The following is a 14,505-nucleotide window of genomic DNA, read 5'->3' on the forward strand; positions in this document are numbered from 1 at the left end:
GGGGTTTAGCTCTATTGGGATTGTGTACAATGGGAGTGAATGGGAAGGGGTTTGGGTCCATTGGGATTGTGTACAATGGGAGTGAATGGGAAGGGGTTTGGGTCCATTGGGATTGTGTCCAATGGGAGTGAATGGGAAGGGGTTTGATCCATTGGGATTGTGTACAATGGGAGTGAATGGGAAGGGGTTTGGGTCCATTGGGATTGTGCAGAATGGGAGTGAATGGGAAGGGGTTTGGGTCCATTGGGATTGTATACAATGGGAGTGAATGGGAAGGGGTTTGGGTCCATTGGGATTGTGTCCAATGGGAGTGAATGGGAAGGGGTTTGATCCATTGGGATTGTGTACAATGGGAGTGAATGGGAAGGGGTTTGGGTCCATTGGGATTGTGCAGAATGGGAGTGAATGGGAAGGGGTTTGGGTCCATTGGGATTGTGTACAGTGGGAGTGAATGGGAAGGGGTTTGATCCATTGGGATTGTGTACAATGGGAGTGAATGGGAAGGGGTTTGGATCTATTGTGATTGTATACAATGGGAGTGAATGGGAAGGGGTTTGATCCATTGGGATTGTGTACAATGGGAGTGAATGGGAAGGGGTTTGATCCATTGGGATTGTGTACAATGGGAGTGAACGAGATGGAGGTGGGTCCATCTACGCCGGGATGATCGCTGGCCTGAAGTGCAGTGATCTCTCCTGCGCTACGAAGGCTTGAACTGTGTTACTCCTCTCGCAGGCGGCCGATTCTTCGCCGACCCTGAAGGAGGACAAACCGAAGGTCGTCGACCACTTCACGCTGAAGAAGCTGATCCGTTGGCTGCATCTCAGGGAGCCGGCCTATCACATCATGTGCCTGTTGGGTCGAAGGTGAGAGGAGGTCGGAGGTGGGGGGAACGGGAAAGCCCTTTGGCCACTAATTCGTAGAATCATAGAAAGTTTCGGCACAGAAGGAGGCCATCCGGCCCATCGTGTCCGCGTCGGCAGAAAAAGAGCTATCCAGCCTAATCCCACTTTCCAGCACTTGGTCTGTCGCCACCTGCACGTTCCCCTCCAAATCACACACCATCCCGACTTGGAAATATATCGGCCGTTCCTTCACGGTCGCTGGGCCAAAAACCCTGGAACTCCCTTCCTAACAGCACTGTGGGGAGAACCTTCACCACACGGACTGCAGCGGTTCAAGAAGGCGGCTCACCACCACCTTCTCAAGGGGCAATTAGAGATGGGCAATAAATGCCGGCCTCGCCAGCAACGCCCACATCCCATGAACGAATAATAAAAAAAAACTTCAAGTGCACATCCGAGTACTTTTTGAATGAGTTGAGGGTTTCTGCCTCTGCCAACCTTTCAGGCAGTGAGTTCCACCCTCTGGGTGAAAAAAACTTCTCCTCAGCTCCCCTCTAATCCTTCTACCAATTACTTCAAATCTATGCCCCCCCCCCGGTCACTGACCCTTCTGCTAATGGAAATAGGTCCTTCCTATCCACTCTATCTCGGCCCCTCATAATTTTATGGTACCTCAGTTGACATCGCCATCCTTGCGGCAGTCAGTCGGTGACTGCGGGTGAAGTCCCTTGACCTTTCAGGAGAAGGGGCGCGGGTGGGGGGAAGCTTGCCCAGATCCCGCCCTCTTGCGTCCGGAGGAAGGACTTGGGAAGAGAGCTGTGCTGATGGGCACCTCTTTCTTCAAGAGGCCCTCGCCAACTGGACCTGTGCTTTGCTCGTTCTGGTGCCCATCAAGATGAGGGATGCCAACGCTGGGAGTTGGCGTGCGTTTTACCCCTGGTGGGGGGGGGGGTGGGGGTCGACGCCCGCAGTGGGTGACGATCGCTGCCCACACGTGGAGACTCGGTCAGGCCTCGATCTGGAGAACTGTGCCCAGTTCTGCCACCCTCGCCAAGGGAGGGCGCAGTGAGCTGGGGAAACGGTCCTTTTGAAGTTGCCAGGAGAGCAACCGGGAGAATAAAAAATGGAGACAGGCCCACAGGGCTAAGACTTAGCTCATTTGCGGAGTGTCGGCCGTGACTCTGGGTCTCACTCTCCCCCACTCTGAGTCGGACGGTTGGTGGGTTCGAGCCCCCGCTCCAGAGACTCGAGCCCCATAATCCAGGGCCGACACTCCTCCCCCGGTGCCAGTAACTGAGGGAGCGCCGCGCTGCGGGAGGCGCCGTCTTTCGGATGAGACGTTAAACCGAGGCGCGCCCCCCCCCGTCCTCAGGTGGACGTAAAAGATCCCACGGCCACTATTGGAAGAAGAGCAGGGGGGTTGGCAGTGTCCTGGGTCCAATATTTAACCCTCAACCATCATCACTAAAAAAATAACAAACCCATTCAGTCGTTATCACATTGCTGTTTGCGGGACCTTGCTGTGTGTAAATTGTTTCCCAAATTACAACAGTGACTACTGTTTCCAGCGGCAGAAGGGTCGGTCACCAGAGGACACAGATTTAAGGTCATCGGCAAAAGAGCCAGAGGGGGAGATGAGGAGAATTTTCTTTACGCCGCGAGTTGTGATGATCTGGAATTCACTGCCTGAAAGGGCGGTGGAAGCAGATCCAATAATCGCTTTCAAAAGGGAATTGGAGAAATACCTGAAGGGAAACCATTTAAAGGGCTACGGGGAAAGAACAGGGGAGCGGGACTAATTGGATCACTCTTTCGAAGGGCCGGCACAGGCTCGATGGGCCGAATGGCCTCCTCCTGTGCTGTAGAATACGATGAAACGTCAAAAAAAAAAGTACTCCGTTGGCTGTTAGACGCTTTGGGACGTCCCGAGGGACCGTATGAAGTTCCTCCTTGAGCCCCTGACCTTCAAATTCTCCCTCGCGTCGAATCTTTGAACCTTTCCTTCTCTTCCCCCTCCCTCCCAGGTACCCGTCCGATCTCCAGTCGTTCGCCCGGAGCCGTTTGCCGGGGCCGTGGGATTCTCGATGGGCGGGGAAGAGGATGAAGCTGCGGGTGCCGGAGACTTGGGAGAGGCAGCTCTCCCTGCACGGCAACACCCCGAGGGCCTGGGAGGAGCTGATGGGTACGTCCGTGTCGGTGCCTGGCCTCGCGGGCCGAGAGCGCGCGCGGCCGAATCCCAGGACGTGGCGAAATGTCTTCCCCGCGCCGTTTGCGGTGTCGGCTTGGCTCGGTCGGCCTCGCTCGCTCTCTCTCTCTCTCTCTCTCTCTCTCAGTCAGAAGGTCGTGCGATCAAGGCCCCCACTCTAGAGACTTGAGCCCGCAATCTAGGCCGACACGCCCGGTGCCAGTACCGAGGGAGCGCTGCGCTGTCGGAGCGTCCGTCTTTCAATCCGATCTCGGCTGATCTGTACCTCGACTCCATTTACCTGCCTTCGGTCCACGTCCCTCGATGCCCTGAACTAACCAAAATCTATCGAGCTCGGACTTGACAGCTCCAATTGTCCCCCATCATCCACTGCATTTTGGGGAAGGCAGTTCCATATTTCCACTACCCTTTGTGTGAAGAAGCGTTTCCTGATTTCACTCCTGAACAGCCGAGCTCTCATTTTCTAAGATTGTTGCCCCCCCCCCTTGTTCTGGGCTCCCTCGGCCTCGCCCTTGCCATAAGAGATAGGAGCAGGAGTAGGCCATTCGGCCCCTCGAGCCTGCTCCGCCATTCAATGAGATCACGGCTGATCTGACTTCTACCTCAACTCCATTTACCTGCCCTTTCCCCATATCGTTTGACTCCCTCGCTGATCAAAAATGTGTCTAACTCGGCCTTGAATGTATTCAATGACTCAGCCTCCGCAGCTTTTTGGGGTAAAGAATTCCAAAGATTCACAACCCTCTGGGAGAAGAAATTCCTCCTCATTTCCGTCTTAAACGGGCGAACCCTTATTCTGAGACTATGCCCCCTGGTTTCAGATTCCCCCATGAGGGGTAGCATCCTCTCAGCATCTACCCGATCGAGTCCCCTCAGAATCTTGCATGTTTCAATAAGATCTCCTCTCATTCTTCTAAACTCCAATGAGTATAGACCCAACCTGTTCAATCTTTCCTCCTAAGACAACCCTTCCATACCCGGAATCAACCTAGTGAACCTTCTCTGAACTGCCTCCAATGCAAGTATGTCCTTCCTTAAATAAGGGCACCAGAACTGTCCGCAGTACTCCAGACGTGGTCTCACCAGCACCCTGTACAGTTGTAGCAGGACGTCCCTGCTTTTACACTCCATCCCCCTAGAAATAAAGGCCAATATTCCGTTTGCCTTCGATTACCTGCTGCACCTGAATGTTGACTTTTTGTGTTTCATGTACGAGGACTCCCAGATCCCTCTGTACCGCAGCATTTTGCATTATTTCTCCAATCAAATAATATTTCGCTTTTTTATTTTCCCTCTCAAAGTGGATGATCACATTTTCCCACATTATATTCCATCCGCCAAATTTTTGCCCATTGGCTTAACCCGTCAATATCCCTTTGCAGACACTTTGCGTCCTCATTGCAACTTGCTTTCCCACCTATCTTTGTATCATCAGCAAATTTGCCCTCGCCCTCTCGCGCCCTCGTTTTTTTTTTTCCTCTTTCACTTTTCCCCTTACTCTGTCTTTCTCTCTCTCCCGTATCTTTTTGTCACTTGTGCCCCTCCCGTTCTCTCTCTTTCTCCTTCTCCAACACGTTCTCTCCCTCTATCTTGGTTTGCCCTGGCCCCTTTCTATATGGGCAGCACTGCTCTAAACTTCATCCTCTTGCTCCCCTGGATCCCCACTGGTCTTCACCTCCCTCCGTCCTTACTGAGTTGTAATGGAGACCCATCCCACCGTTTCTTGCTGGCCCGTTCTTTCCCAGGAAACTCCACCCCCTTTGGACCCCTCACCTCCCTCAGTCTCTCGTCCCCCCCCCAACAACCCAAGCTTCGTGCCAACTATCCACTATTGCCCCCTTACCCCTCCCGACTTCCCGAAAGAATCTGACTCTTGCTGGGCGGGTCCCAACTCAAGTTACGTTAAACTTGTCTCGAGCCTTGGTTAGGCCACGGTCTCCACATTATAAAAAGGATATTGAGGCACTGGAGGAGGTACAAAAAAGATTTACTTGGGATACCACCAGAACTGAGAGGTGAGACCCTTATCAGGAAAGGCTGAACAGGCTGGGGCTCTTTTCTCTAGATAAGAGAAGCCTGAGGGGTGACCTGATGGAGGTCTTTAAGATAACGAAAGGGTTCGATAGGGCAGACGTAGAGAAGATGTCTCCACTTGTGGGGGGAGACCAGAACTAGAGGGCCATCAATATAAGATAGTCACTAATAAATCCAATCGGGAATTCAGGAGAAACTTCTTCACCCAGAGAGTGGTGAGAATGTGGAACTCGCTCCCACAAGGAGTAGTTGAGGTGAATAGTGGAGATGGATTTAAGGGGAAGCTCGATAAACACATGAGGGAGAGAGGAATAGAAGGAGATGCTGATAGGGTGAGATGGAGTAGGGAGGGAGGAGGCCCGTGTGGAGCATAAACACCAGCACGGAGCAGATGGGCCGAACGGCCTGTTTCTGTGCTGTAAATTCTATAATAGAGGTGTGGCAACGGGAAGTAAGGTTTTGTGAGGAGGAAGTGTTGGCGGAGGTGATATTTTTAATAATACATAGATACGAAGACTTGTCGTTAACATTCGCTGTTCTGTTCTTGCTTCTCCCTCTCCCCCCCCCCCAGATCACCGGAAGCTTCCGTTCATGGCGATGTTGCGCAATTTGCGGAATCTGATCACGGCCGGGATCAGCCCCTCTCACCACGAGCGGATTCTGGAAAGGTTGACGGACGCGGTAGGCTCCAGCACGGGCGGCGGAGGGGGGGGGGCGGTTGGCGCGGGCGGGGGTTGGTGGGCTTTGGAGAGACCATCGCGCTCCCGGCCAGCCTGGCGTCCCAGAGCGGGAAAGGGGGGGGGCCCGTCTTCCGTTCCCTTGGCCTGCGCTGAGAGAGAGAGAGAGAGAGAGAGAATTCGGGCCCCGATCACCGTCCCGTGGAGCTCGCAGGGTGCAAGGTTCTAAATCGCCTCCCGGGTATCTCCCTCCAAGGTCTCATCGAGGTGTCCCTTCATCGTCGCTGGGTCAAAATCCTGGAACTCCCTTCCTAGCAGCACCGTGGGAGAACCTTCGCCACCCGGACTGCAGCGGTTCAAGATGGCGGTTCAAGATGGCGGCTCACCACCACCTCCTCAAGGGGCAATTAGGGACGGGCAATAAATGCCGGCCTCGCCAGCGACGCCCACATCCCACGAACGATGGAGCAGGTGGGGAGAAACTCTTTCCACTGGCAGGAATGTCGGTAACAGATTGAAGATAATTGGCAGAAGAGCCAGAGGGGAGATGGATTCAAACCTTTCGGAAGTTACTATTTTGCTGCTGCCTTCCGCGGTGGAATGCGCAGTGGAAGGCCCAGGGTGCCTTTGATGGAACTCTCCAATCAGACCCAATCCACCCCTGGTCTTTCTCCCCTGCAAACTTTCCCTTTTGAAAGTTACGACCGAATCTGCCGTTCCCCCGCCCTCTCGGGCAGCCAATTCCAGATCATCACAGCCCCCCCTCTGTTATTGAAAACGGACAAGATTCTGAGGGGACCCGATAGGGTGGATGTCACCCCTCGCGGGGGAGTCCGAAACTAGGGGGCGTAGTCTCAGAGTAAGGGGTCGCCCGTTTAAGACGGAAATGAGGAGGAACTTCTGCCCCCCCCCCCAGAGGGTCGTGAATCTTTGGAATTCTCCACCCCAAAAAGCCGAGTCACCGAATACGTTCGAGGCCGAGTTGGACACATTTTTGATCAGCGAGGGAGCCAAAGGATATGGGGAAAGGGCGGGAAAGTGGAGTTGAGGTAAAAATCAGATCAGCCGTGATCTCGTTGAATGGCGGAGCAGGCTCGAGGGGCCGAATGGCCAACTCCTGCTCCTATCTCTTGTGGTCTTATGGTTTCTTCTGCCAATCGCCATAAATCTGTGTCCTCTGGCCAGTGGAAAGTTTCTCCTTATTTACTCGATCAAAACCCCTCGTAATTTTTAACACTATTAAATCTCCCCTTAGCCTTCTCTGCTCTCAGGAGAACAACCCCAGCTTCTCAAGTCTCTCCACGTAACTGAAGTCCCTCATCCCTGGGACCATTCTAGTAAATCTCCTCTGCACCCTCTCTAAGGTCTTGACGTCCTTCCTAAAGTGCGGAGCCCAGAATTGGAGACAATACTCCAGCTGGGGCCCTAACCAGTGTTTTATAAAAGTTGAGCACAACTTCCTTGCTTTTGTACTCTATGGCGCTAATAATAAAGCCCCCCAGGATCCCATATTCTTTTTTAACGGCCTTCTCAACTTGTCCTGCCACCTTCGAAGATTTGTGTGTGTGTGTGTGTACCCCCAGGTCTCTGTGTTCCTGCACCCCCCCCTTTTAAAATTGTACCGGGCGGGATGAGAGTGGGACCAATTGGACAGCTCTTTCAAAGAGCCGGCACAGGCACGATGGGCCGAACGGCCTCCTTCTGCCCTGTACGGTTCCTCGACCCTGTGCAGGATGGAACCTGGCCCGTCACTGCCCTGTTTTGGGGCTCGGTCCCGTGTTTGGAGCGGGGTCGGGGGTGGGGGGGCGGATGGAAGAGTGTGATGGGAACGATCCTCTCGCTCGTCCGATGCTGATCCCAGGGCCTGATTGTCCACCGGCCTCCCTCTGTCCGTAGAACGCTGTGATCCAGAGCCGGCAGTTCCCGTTCCGATTCCTCTCCGCACACAAAGTTCTCGTTGACCTGCAGGAAAGGTTGGAACAGAAAGGTGGGTGAGGGGGTGAGGGTGAGTGAGTGAGGGGGGAGGGTGAGTGAGTGAGGGAGGGGGGGGAGAGTGAGTGAGGGAGGGAGGGGGGGAGAGTGAGTGAGGGAGGGAGGGGGGGAGAGTGAGTGAGGGAGGGAGGGGGGGAGAGTGAGTGAGGGAGGGAGGGGGGGAGAGTGAGTGAGGGAGGGAGGGGGGGAGAGTGAGTGAGGGAGGGAGGGGGGGGAGAGTGAGTGAGGGAGGGAGGGGGGGAGAGTGAGTGAGGGAGGGAGGGGGGGTGAGTGAGGGAGGGAGGGGGGGAGAGTGAGTGAGGGAGGGAGGGGGGGAGAGTGAGTGAGGGAGGGAGGGGGGAGAGTGAGTGAGGGAGGGAGGGGGGAGAGTGAGTGAGGGAGGGAGGGGGGGAGAGTGAGTGAGGGAGGGAGGGGGGGAGAGTGAGTGAGGGGGGGAGAGTGAGGGAGGGAGGGAGGGGGGGAGAGGGAGGGAGGGGGGGAGAGTGAGTGAGGGAGGGAGGGGGGGAGAGTGAGTGAGGGAGGGAGGGGGGGGAGAGTGAGTGAGGGAGGGAGGGGGGGAGAGTGAGTGAGGGAGGGAGGGGGGGAGAGTGAGTGAGGGAGGGAGGGGGGGAGAGTGAGTGAGGGGGGGAGAGTGAGTGAGGGAGGGAGGGGGGAGAGTGAGTGAGGGAGGGAGGGGGGAGAGTGAGTGAGGGAGGGAGGGGGGGGAGAGTGAGTGAGTGAGGGAGGGAGGGGGGGAGAGTGAGTGAGGGAGGGAGGGGGGGAGAGTGAGTGAGGGAGGGAGGGGGGGAGAGTGAGTGAGGGAGGGAGGGGGGGGAGAGTGAGTGAGGGAGGGAGGGGGGGAGAGTGAGTGAGGGAGGGAGGGGGGGAGAGTGAGGGAGGGAGGGGGAGGGGGGGAGAGTGAGTGAGGGAGGGAGGGAGGGGGGGGAGGGAGGGAGGGGGGGGAGGGAGGGAGGGGGGGGGAGGAGGGAGGGGGGGGGGGAGAGGGAGGGAGGGGGGGGGGAGAGTGAGGGAGGGGGGGAGAGTGGGGGAGGGGGGGAGAGTGGGGGAGGGGGGGGAGAGTGGGGGAGGGGGGGAGAGTGAGGGAGGGGGGGGAGAGTGAGGGAGGGGGGGGAGAGTGAGGGAGGGGGGGAGGGGGGGAGAGTGAGTGAGGGAGGGGGGGAGGGGGGGAGAGTGAGTGAGTGAGGGAGGGAGGGGGGGAGAGTGAGTGAGTGAGGGAGGGAGGGGGGGAGAGTGAGTGAGGGAGGGAGGGGGGGAGAGTGGGGGAGGGGGGGAGGGGGGGAGAGTGAGTGAGGGAGGGAGGGGGGGAGAGTGAGTGAGTGAGGGAGGGAGGGGGGGAGAGTGAGTGAGTGAGGGAGGGAGGGGGGGAGAGTGAGTGAGGGAGGGAGGGGGGGAGAGTGAGGGAGGGAGGGGGGGAGAGTGAGTGAGGGAGGGAGGGGGGGAGAGTGAGTGAGGGAGGGAGGGGGGGAGAGTGAGTGAGGGAGGGAGGGGGGGAGAGTGAGTGAGGGAGGGAGGGGGGGAGAGTGAGTGAGGGAGGGAGGGGGGGAGAGTGAGTGAGGGAGGGAGGGGGGTAGAGTGAGTGAGGGAGGGAGGGGGGGAGAGTGAGTGAGGGAGGGAGGGGGGGGAGAGTGAGGGAGGGAGGGGGGGGAGAGTGAGGGAGGGAGGGAGGGGGGGAGAGTGAGGGAGGGGGGGAGAGTGAGGGAGGGGGGGAGAGTGAGGGAGGGGGGGAGAGTGAGGGAGGGGGGGAGAGTGAGGGAGGGGGGGAGAGGGAGGGAGGGGGGGAGGGGGGGAGAGTGAGTGAGGGAGGGGGGGAGGGGGGGAGAGTGAGTGAGGGAGGGAGGGGGGGAGAGTGAGTGAGGGGGGGAGAGTGAGGGAGGGAGGGAGGGGGGGAGAGTGAGGGAGGGGGGGAGAGGGAGGGAGGGGGGGAGGGGGGGGAGAGTGAGTGAGGGAGGGGGGGAGGGGGGGAGAGTGAGGGGGGGAGGGGGGGAGAGTGAGGGGGGGAGGGGGGGGAGAGTGAGGGGGGGGAGGGGGGGAGAGTGAGTGAGTGAGGGAGGAGGGGGGGAGAGTGAGTGAGGGAGGGAGGGAGGGGGGGAGAGTGAGTGAGGGAGGGAGGGAGGGGGGGAGAGTGAGTGAGTGAGGGAGGGAGGGGGGGAGAGGGAGGGAGGGGGGGAGAGTGAGGGAGGGGGGGAGAGTGAGGGAGGGAGTGAGGGAGGGAGGGAGGGGGGGAGAGTGAGGGAGGGAGGGGGGGAGAGTGAGGGAGGGAGGGAGGGGGGAGTGGGGAGGAGGGAGGGGGGGGAGTGAGTGAGGGAGGGAGGGGGGGAGAGTGAGTGAGGGAGGGAGGGGGGGAGGTGAGTGAGGGAGGGAGGGGGGGAGAGTGAGTGAGGGAGGGGGGGGTGGGAGAGTGAGTGAGGGAGGGGGGGAGGGGGGGAGAGTGAGGGGGGGAGGGGGGGAGGGAGGGAGGGGGGGGAGTGAGTGAGGGAGGGAGGGGGGGAGAGTGAGTGAGGGAGGGAGGGGGGGGTGGAGTGAGTGAGGGAGGGAGGGGGGGTGAGTGAGTGAGTGAGGGAGGGAGGGGGGGAGAGTGAGTGAGTGAGGGAGGGAGGGGGGGAGGAGGAGTGGTGAGGGAGGGAGGGGGGGGGGAGGGAGGGGGGGAGGTGGGGGGAGTGAGGGAGGGAGGGGGGGAGGTGGTGGGAGGGAGGGGGGAGGGAGGGAGGGAGGGTGGGGGAGAGTGAGGGGGGAGGGAGGGGGGAGAGTGAGGGTGGGGAGGGGGGGGGAGAGTGAGTGAGGGAGGGAGGGGGGGGTGAGTGAGGGAGGGAGGGAGGGGGGGAGAGTGAGTGAGGGAGGGGGGGTGAGTGAGGGAGGGGGGGGAGTGGGAGGGGGGGAGTGAGGGAGGGGGGGAGAGTGAGGGTGGGAGGGAGTGAGGGAGGGGGGGAGAGTGAGTGAGGGAGGGAGGGGGGGAGAGTGAGTGAGGGAGGGAGGGGGGGAGAGTGAGTGAGGGAGGGAGGGGGGGAGAGTGAGTGAGGGAGGGAGGGGGGGAGAGTGAGTGAGGGAGGGAGGGGGGAGAGTGAGGGAGGGAGGGGGGGGGGAGAGTGAGTGAGGGAGGGAGGGGGGGGAGGAGTGAGGGAGGGAGGGGGGGAGAGTGAGTGAGGGAGGGAGGGGGGGAGAGTGAGTGAGGGAGGGAGGGGGGGAGAGTGAGTGAGGGAGGGAGGGGGGGGAGAGTGAGTGAGGGAGGGAGGGGGGGAGAGTGAGTGAGGGAGGGAGGGGGGGAGAGTGAGTGAGGGAGGGAGGGGGGGAGAGTGAGTGAGGGAGGGAGGGGGGGAGAGTGAGTGAGGGAGGGAGGGGGGGAGAGTGAGTGAGGGAGGGAGGGGGGGGAGGTGAGTGAGGGAGGGGGGAGGGGGTGGAGAGTGAGTGAGGGAGGGAGGGGGGGGGAGAGTGAGTGAGGGAGGGAGGGGGGGAGAGTGAGTGAGGGAGGGAGGGGGGGAGAGTGAGTGAGGGAGGGAGGGGGGGAGAGTGAGGAGGGAGGGAGGGGGAGGAGTGAGGGAGAGGGAGGGGGGGGGGGAGAGTGAGTGAGGGAGGGAGGGGGGGGAGAGTGAGTGAGGGAGGGAGGGGGGGAGAGTGAGTGAGTGAGGGAGGGGGGGAGAGTGAGTGAGGGAGGGAGGGGGGAGAGTGAGTGAGGGAGGGAGGGGGGGAGAGTGAGTGAGGGAGGGAGGGGGGGAGAGTGAGTGAGGGAGGGAGGGGGGGAGAGTGAGTGAGGGAGGGAGGGGGGGAGAGTGAGTGAGGTGAGGGAGGGGGGTGAGGAGGTGAGTGAGTGAGGGACGGGGGGAGAGTGAGTGAGGGAGGGAGGGGGGGGGAGAGTGAGTGAGGGAGGGAGGGGGGGTGAGAGTGAGTGAGTGAGGGACGGGGGGGAGAGTGAGTGAGGGACGGGCGGAGAGTGAGTGAGGGAGGGAGGGACGGGCGGAGAGTGAGTGAGGGAGGGAGGGGGGGAGAGGGAGGGAGGGACGGGGGGAGAGGGAGGGAGGGAGGGGGGGAGAGAGAGTGAGGGGCTCCGATCTATCAGATCTCACCTTGGGGGGGTGGAGGCGGGAGGGTGGAGGGGGGTGGCGGAGATTTGGGCGGGGGGGGGTCTCCGATCTATCAGATCTTGCCTGGGTTGGGGGGAGGCAGGAGGGTGAAGGGGGAGGGGGCGTAGATTGAGTGGGGGGGGGGGCTCTCTTCTATCAGATCTCGCTTTGGGGGGGAGGTGGGAGGGTGAGGGAGGAGTTGGGGGGCAATTGAGGGGGGGCAGCACCACCGATGTATCAGATCTTGCTGGGGTGGAGGGGGGGAAGATTGTTGTGGGGCGGGGGGCTCCATTCTATCAGATCTCACCTTGAGAGGGGTGTGTGGGGGGAGGGGAGGGATGTGGGGGGAGGGGTGTGTGGGGGGAGGGGAGGGGTGTGGGGGGAGGGGTGTGTGGGGGGGGAGGGGAGTGGTGTGGGGGCAGGGGTGTGTGGGGGCAGGGGTGTGGGGGCAGGGGTGTGTGGGGGGAGGGGTGTGTGGGGGGAGGGGAGGGATGTGGGGGGAGGGGTGTGTGGGGGGAGGGGAGGGTGTGGGGGGAGGGGTGTGTGGGGGGGGAGGGGAGTGGTGTGGGGGCAGGGGTGTGGTGTGGGGGCAGGGGAGTGTGTGGGGGCAGGGGAGTGTGTGGGGGCAGGGGAGTGTGTGGGGGCAGGGGAGTGTGTGGGGGCAGGGGAGTGTGTGGGGGCAGGGGAGTGTGTGGGGGCAGGGGTGTGTGTGGGGGCAGGGGAGTGTGTGGGGGCAGGGGAGTGTGTGGGGGCAGGGGAGTGTGTGGGGGCAGGGGAGTGTGTGGGGGCAGGGGAGTGTGTGGGGGCAGGGGTGTGTGTGGGGGCAGGGGAGTGTGTGGGGGGAGGGGTGTGTGGGGGAGGAGGGGAGTGGTGTGGGGGCAGGGGTGTGTGGGGGGAGGGGAGGGGGTGTTGGGGGAAGCGGGGGGTGTGGGGGTGGGTGGGATGAGTGGGGGTGGGGCGGGAACACACTCTCTCCATTATGTGAGCGCACAGAGAAGCAGATACCCTCTCTCTCTTTGACAGACTGCCCTCTTCCGACAAAGCAGGCCCTGGTCCAGCAGGGCTTGGAGTCCATCCGTCTGCCGAAAAGGCGCAGGCAGTTCCTGAAGACCAGGCGCCAGTCGGCGGCTGGCCGTAGCTGCCCCTCCTTCGTCTACCGGTGGGCGACCAAAAGGCTGGAAGAGCTGCAGAAACACAGGTACCGAGCCCTACTGGGAGTAGGAAGAGCCAAGTTTCCATCTCACTCAACACTTGCGGTCAACAATTGGACTTTGTGGCCCGAGGACCGACAGGTCTCTCTTAGCAGCAGAATAATCTGCCAGTCGTTACAGGTATATCTTTAATTAATTCCAGGGGCGTGGGCCTCGCTGGCGAGGCCGGCATTTATTGCCCGTCGCTCGTCGCCCCTTGAGAAGGTGGCGGAGAGCCGCCATCTTGAACCGCTGCAGTCCGTGTGGTGAACGTTCTCCCACAGCGCTGTTCGATCGGGAGTTCAGGATTTTGATTCCAGCGACGATGAAGGAACGGCCGATATATTTCCAAGTCGGGATGGTGTGTGTGACTCGGAGGGGGACGTGCGGGTGGTGTTGTTCCCACGTGCCCGCTGCCCTGGTCCTTCTAGGTGGTAGAGGTCGCGGGTTTGGGAGGCGCTGTCGAAGAAGCCTTGGCGAGTCGCTGCAGAGCGTCCTGTGGATGGTACACACTGCGGCCACGGTGCGCCGGTGGTGAAGGGAGCGAATGTTTAGGGTGGTGGATGGGGTGCCGACCGAGCGGGCTGCTTTGCCCTGGATGGTGTCGAGCTTCTTGAGTGTTGTTGGAGCTGCACTCATCCAGGCAAGTGGAGAGTATTCCATCACACTCCTGACTTGTGCCTTGTAGATGGCGGAGAGGCTTCGGGGAGCCACTTGGCGCAATCCGTCGGGGCAATGCCACGTGAGGCCCACTGAGGTGAGCTTTCTCTCCGACTCACCTGCTTTACTGTTTTCTTTTCTCGTCCCTCCTCACGGGAACCCCCAACCCCACCCCCCCAAAAACCCGGCGACAGGGACGTTCGATACGACCAGGATCTTCTGGAAAAGTACAGGCGAGCTCTGGAGACGGCCGTCGAGATATCGGCCACGCACAACTTGCCTCCTCTGCCCGGCCGCACCGTCGTCCTGTGCTACGTGAATGAGACGATGGACTGGCCCTGCCTGGGCGCCAAGGGCCTGTACGTCCCGAGGGCCGGGACCCAGGAGGGCGAGGCCAAGGGCCCGAAGGTGAGCTCGGTTGTCGGGTGGGGGGCGACAATTGGGCCTCAGCGACCATCTTGGGTGAGGGAGGGCTTTGCGGGGGTGGGGGGAAAGCATCAGCCAGGGTTCCTGCTCCTGATCGCTGCCCAGTGACTCCCGCTGGAAATTGTTTGGGGGGGGGGAGCGGGGACAGGATCGGGGCTCAGTTGTGACGCCTTCCACAGTTGAACGCTGTGGGTTCACGCAGCGAGAAGGGGTTCACATTCTTGAGGTGCAAGCACACCTATTTAAACCCCCACCCCAGACCTCGGCACACGGCAGGGGGGAGGGATAAAGAATTCCAATTGTTTGGTTTCGGATGTATGGAGCATAGGGACAGGAGGAGGCCATTCAGCCCCTCGAGCCTGTTCCGCCATTCAATTAGGGACAGGAGGAGGCCATTCCGGTGTCCTGGGGCCAATATTA

At 60.4% G+C, this 14,505-nt stretch overlaps 1 protein-coding gene across 1 annotated transcript in view; it reads left to right on the plus strand.

Annotated features, from left to right (window-relative positions):
* Positions 1-14,067, plus strand: part of LOC137308046 (telomerase protein component 1-like) — a gene marked incomplete at its 3' end in the record, with an annotated part of 37,261 nt that extends 23,194 nt beyond the window's left edge. The window contains exons 7-12 of the mRNA XM_067976989.1: positions 736-866; positions 2,870-3,027; positions 5,657-5,766; positions 7,659-7,749; positions 12,833-13,007; positions 13,854-14,067. Coding sequence (XP_067833090.1) covers positions 736-866; positions 2,870-3,027; positions 5,657-5,766; positions 7,659-7,749; positions 12,833-13,007; positions 13,854-14,067 — 879 coding nt within the window. The remainder of the gene's footprint in view (positions 1-735; positions 867-2,869; positions 3,028-5,656; positions 5,767-7,658; positions 7,750-12,832; positions 13,008-13,853) is intronic.
* Positions 14,068-14,505: the final 438 nt, after the last annotated feature.

The sequence above is a fragment of the Heptranchias perlo genome, unplaced genomic scaffold (genome assembly GCF_035084215.1).
Source record: "Heptranchias perlo isolate sHepPer1 unplaced genomic scaffold, sHepPer1.hap1 HAP1_SCAFFOLD_118, whole genome shotgun sequence".
In the NCBI taxonomy this organism is placed as follows: Eukaryota; Metazoa; Chordata; class Chondrichthyes; order Hexanchiformes; family Hexanchidae; genus Heptranchias; species Heptranchias perlo.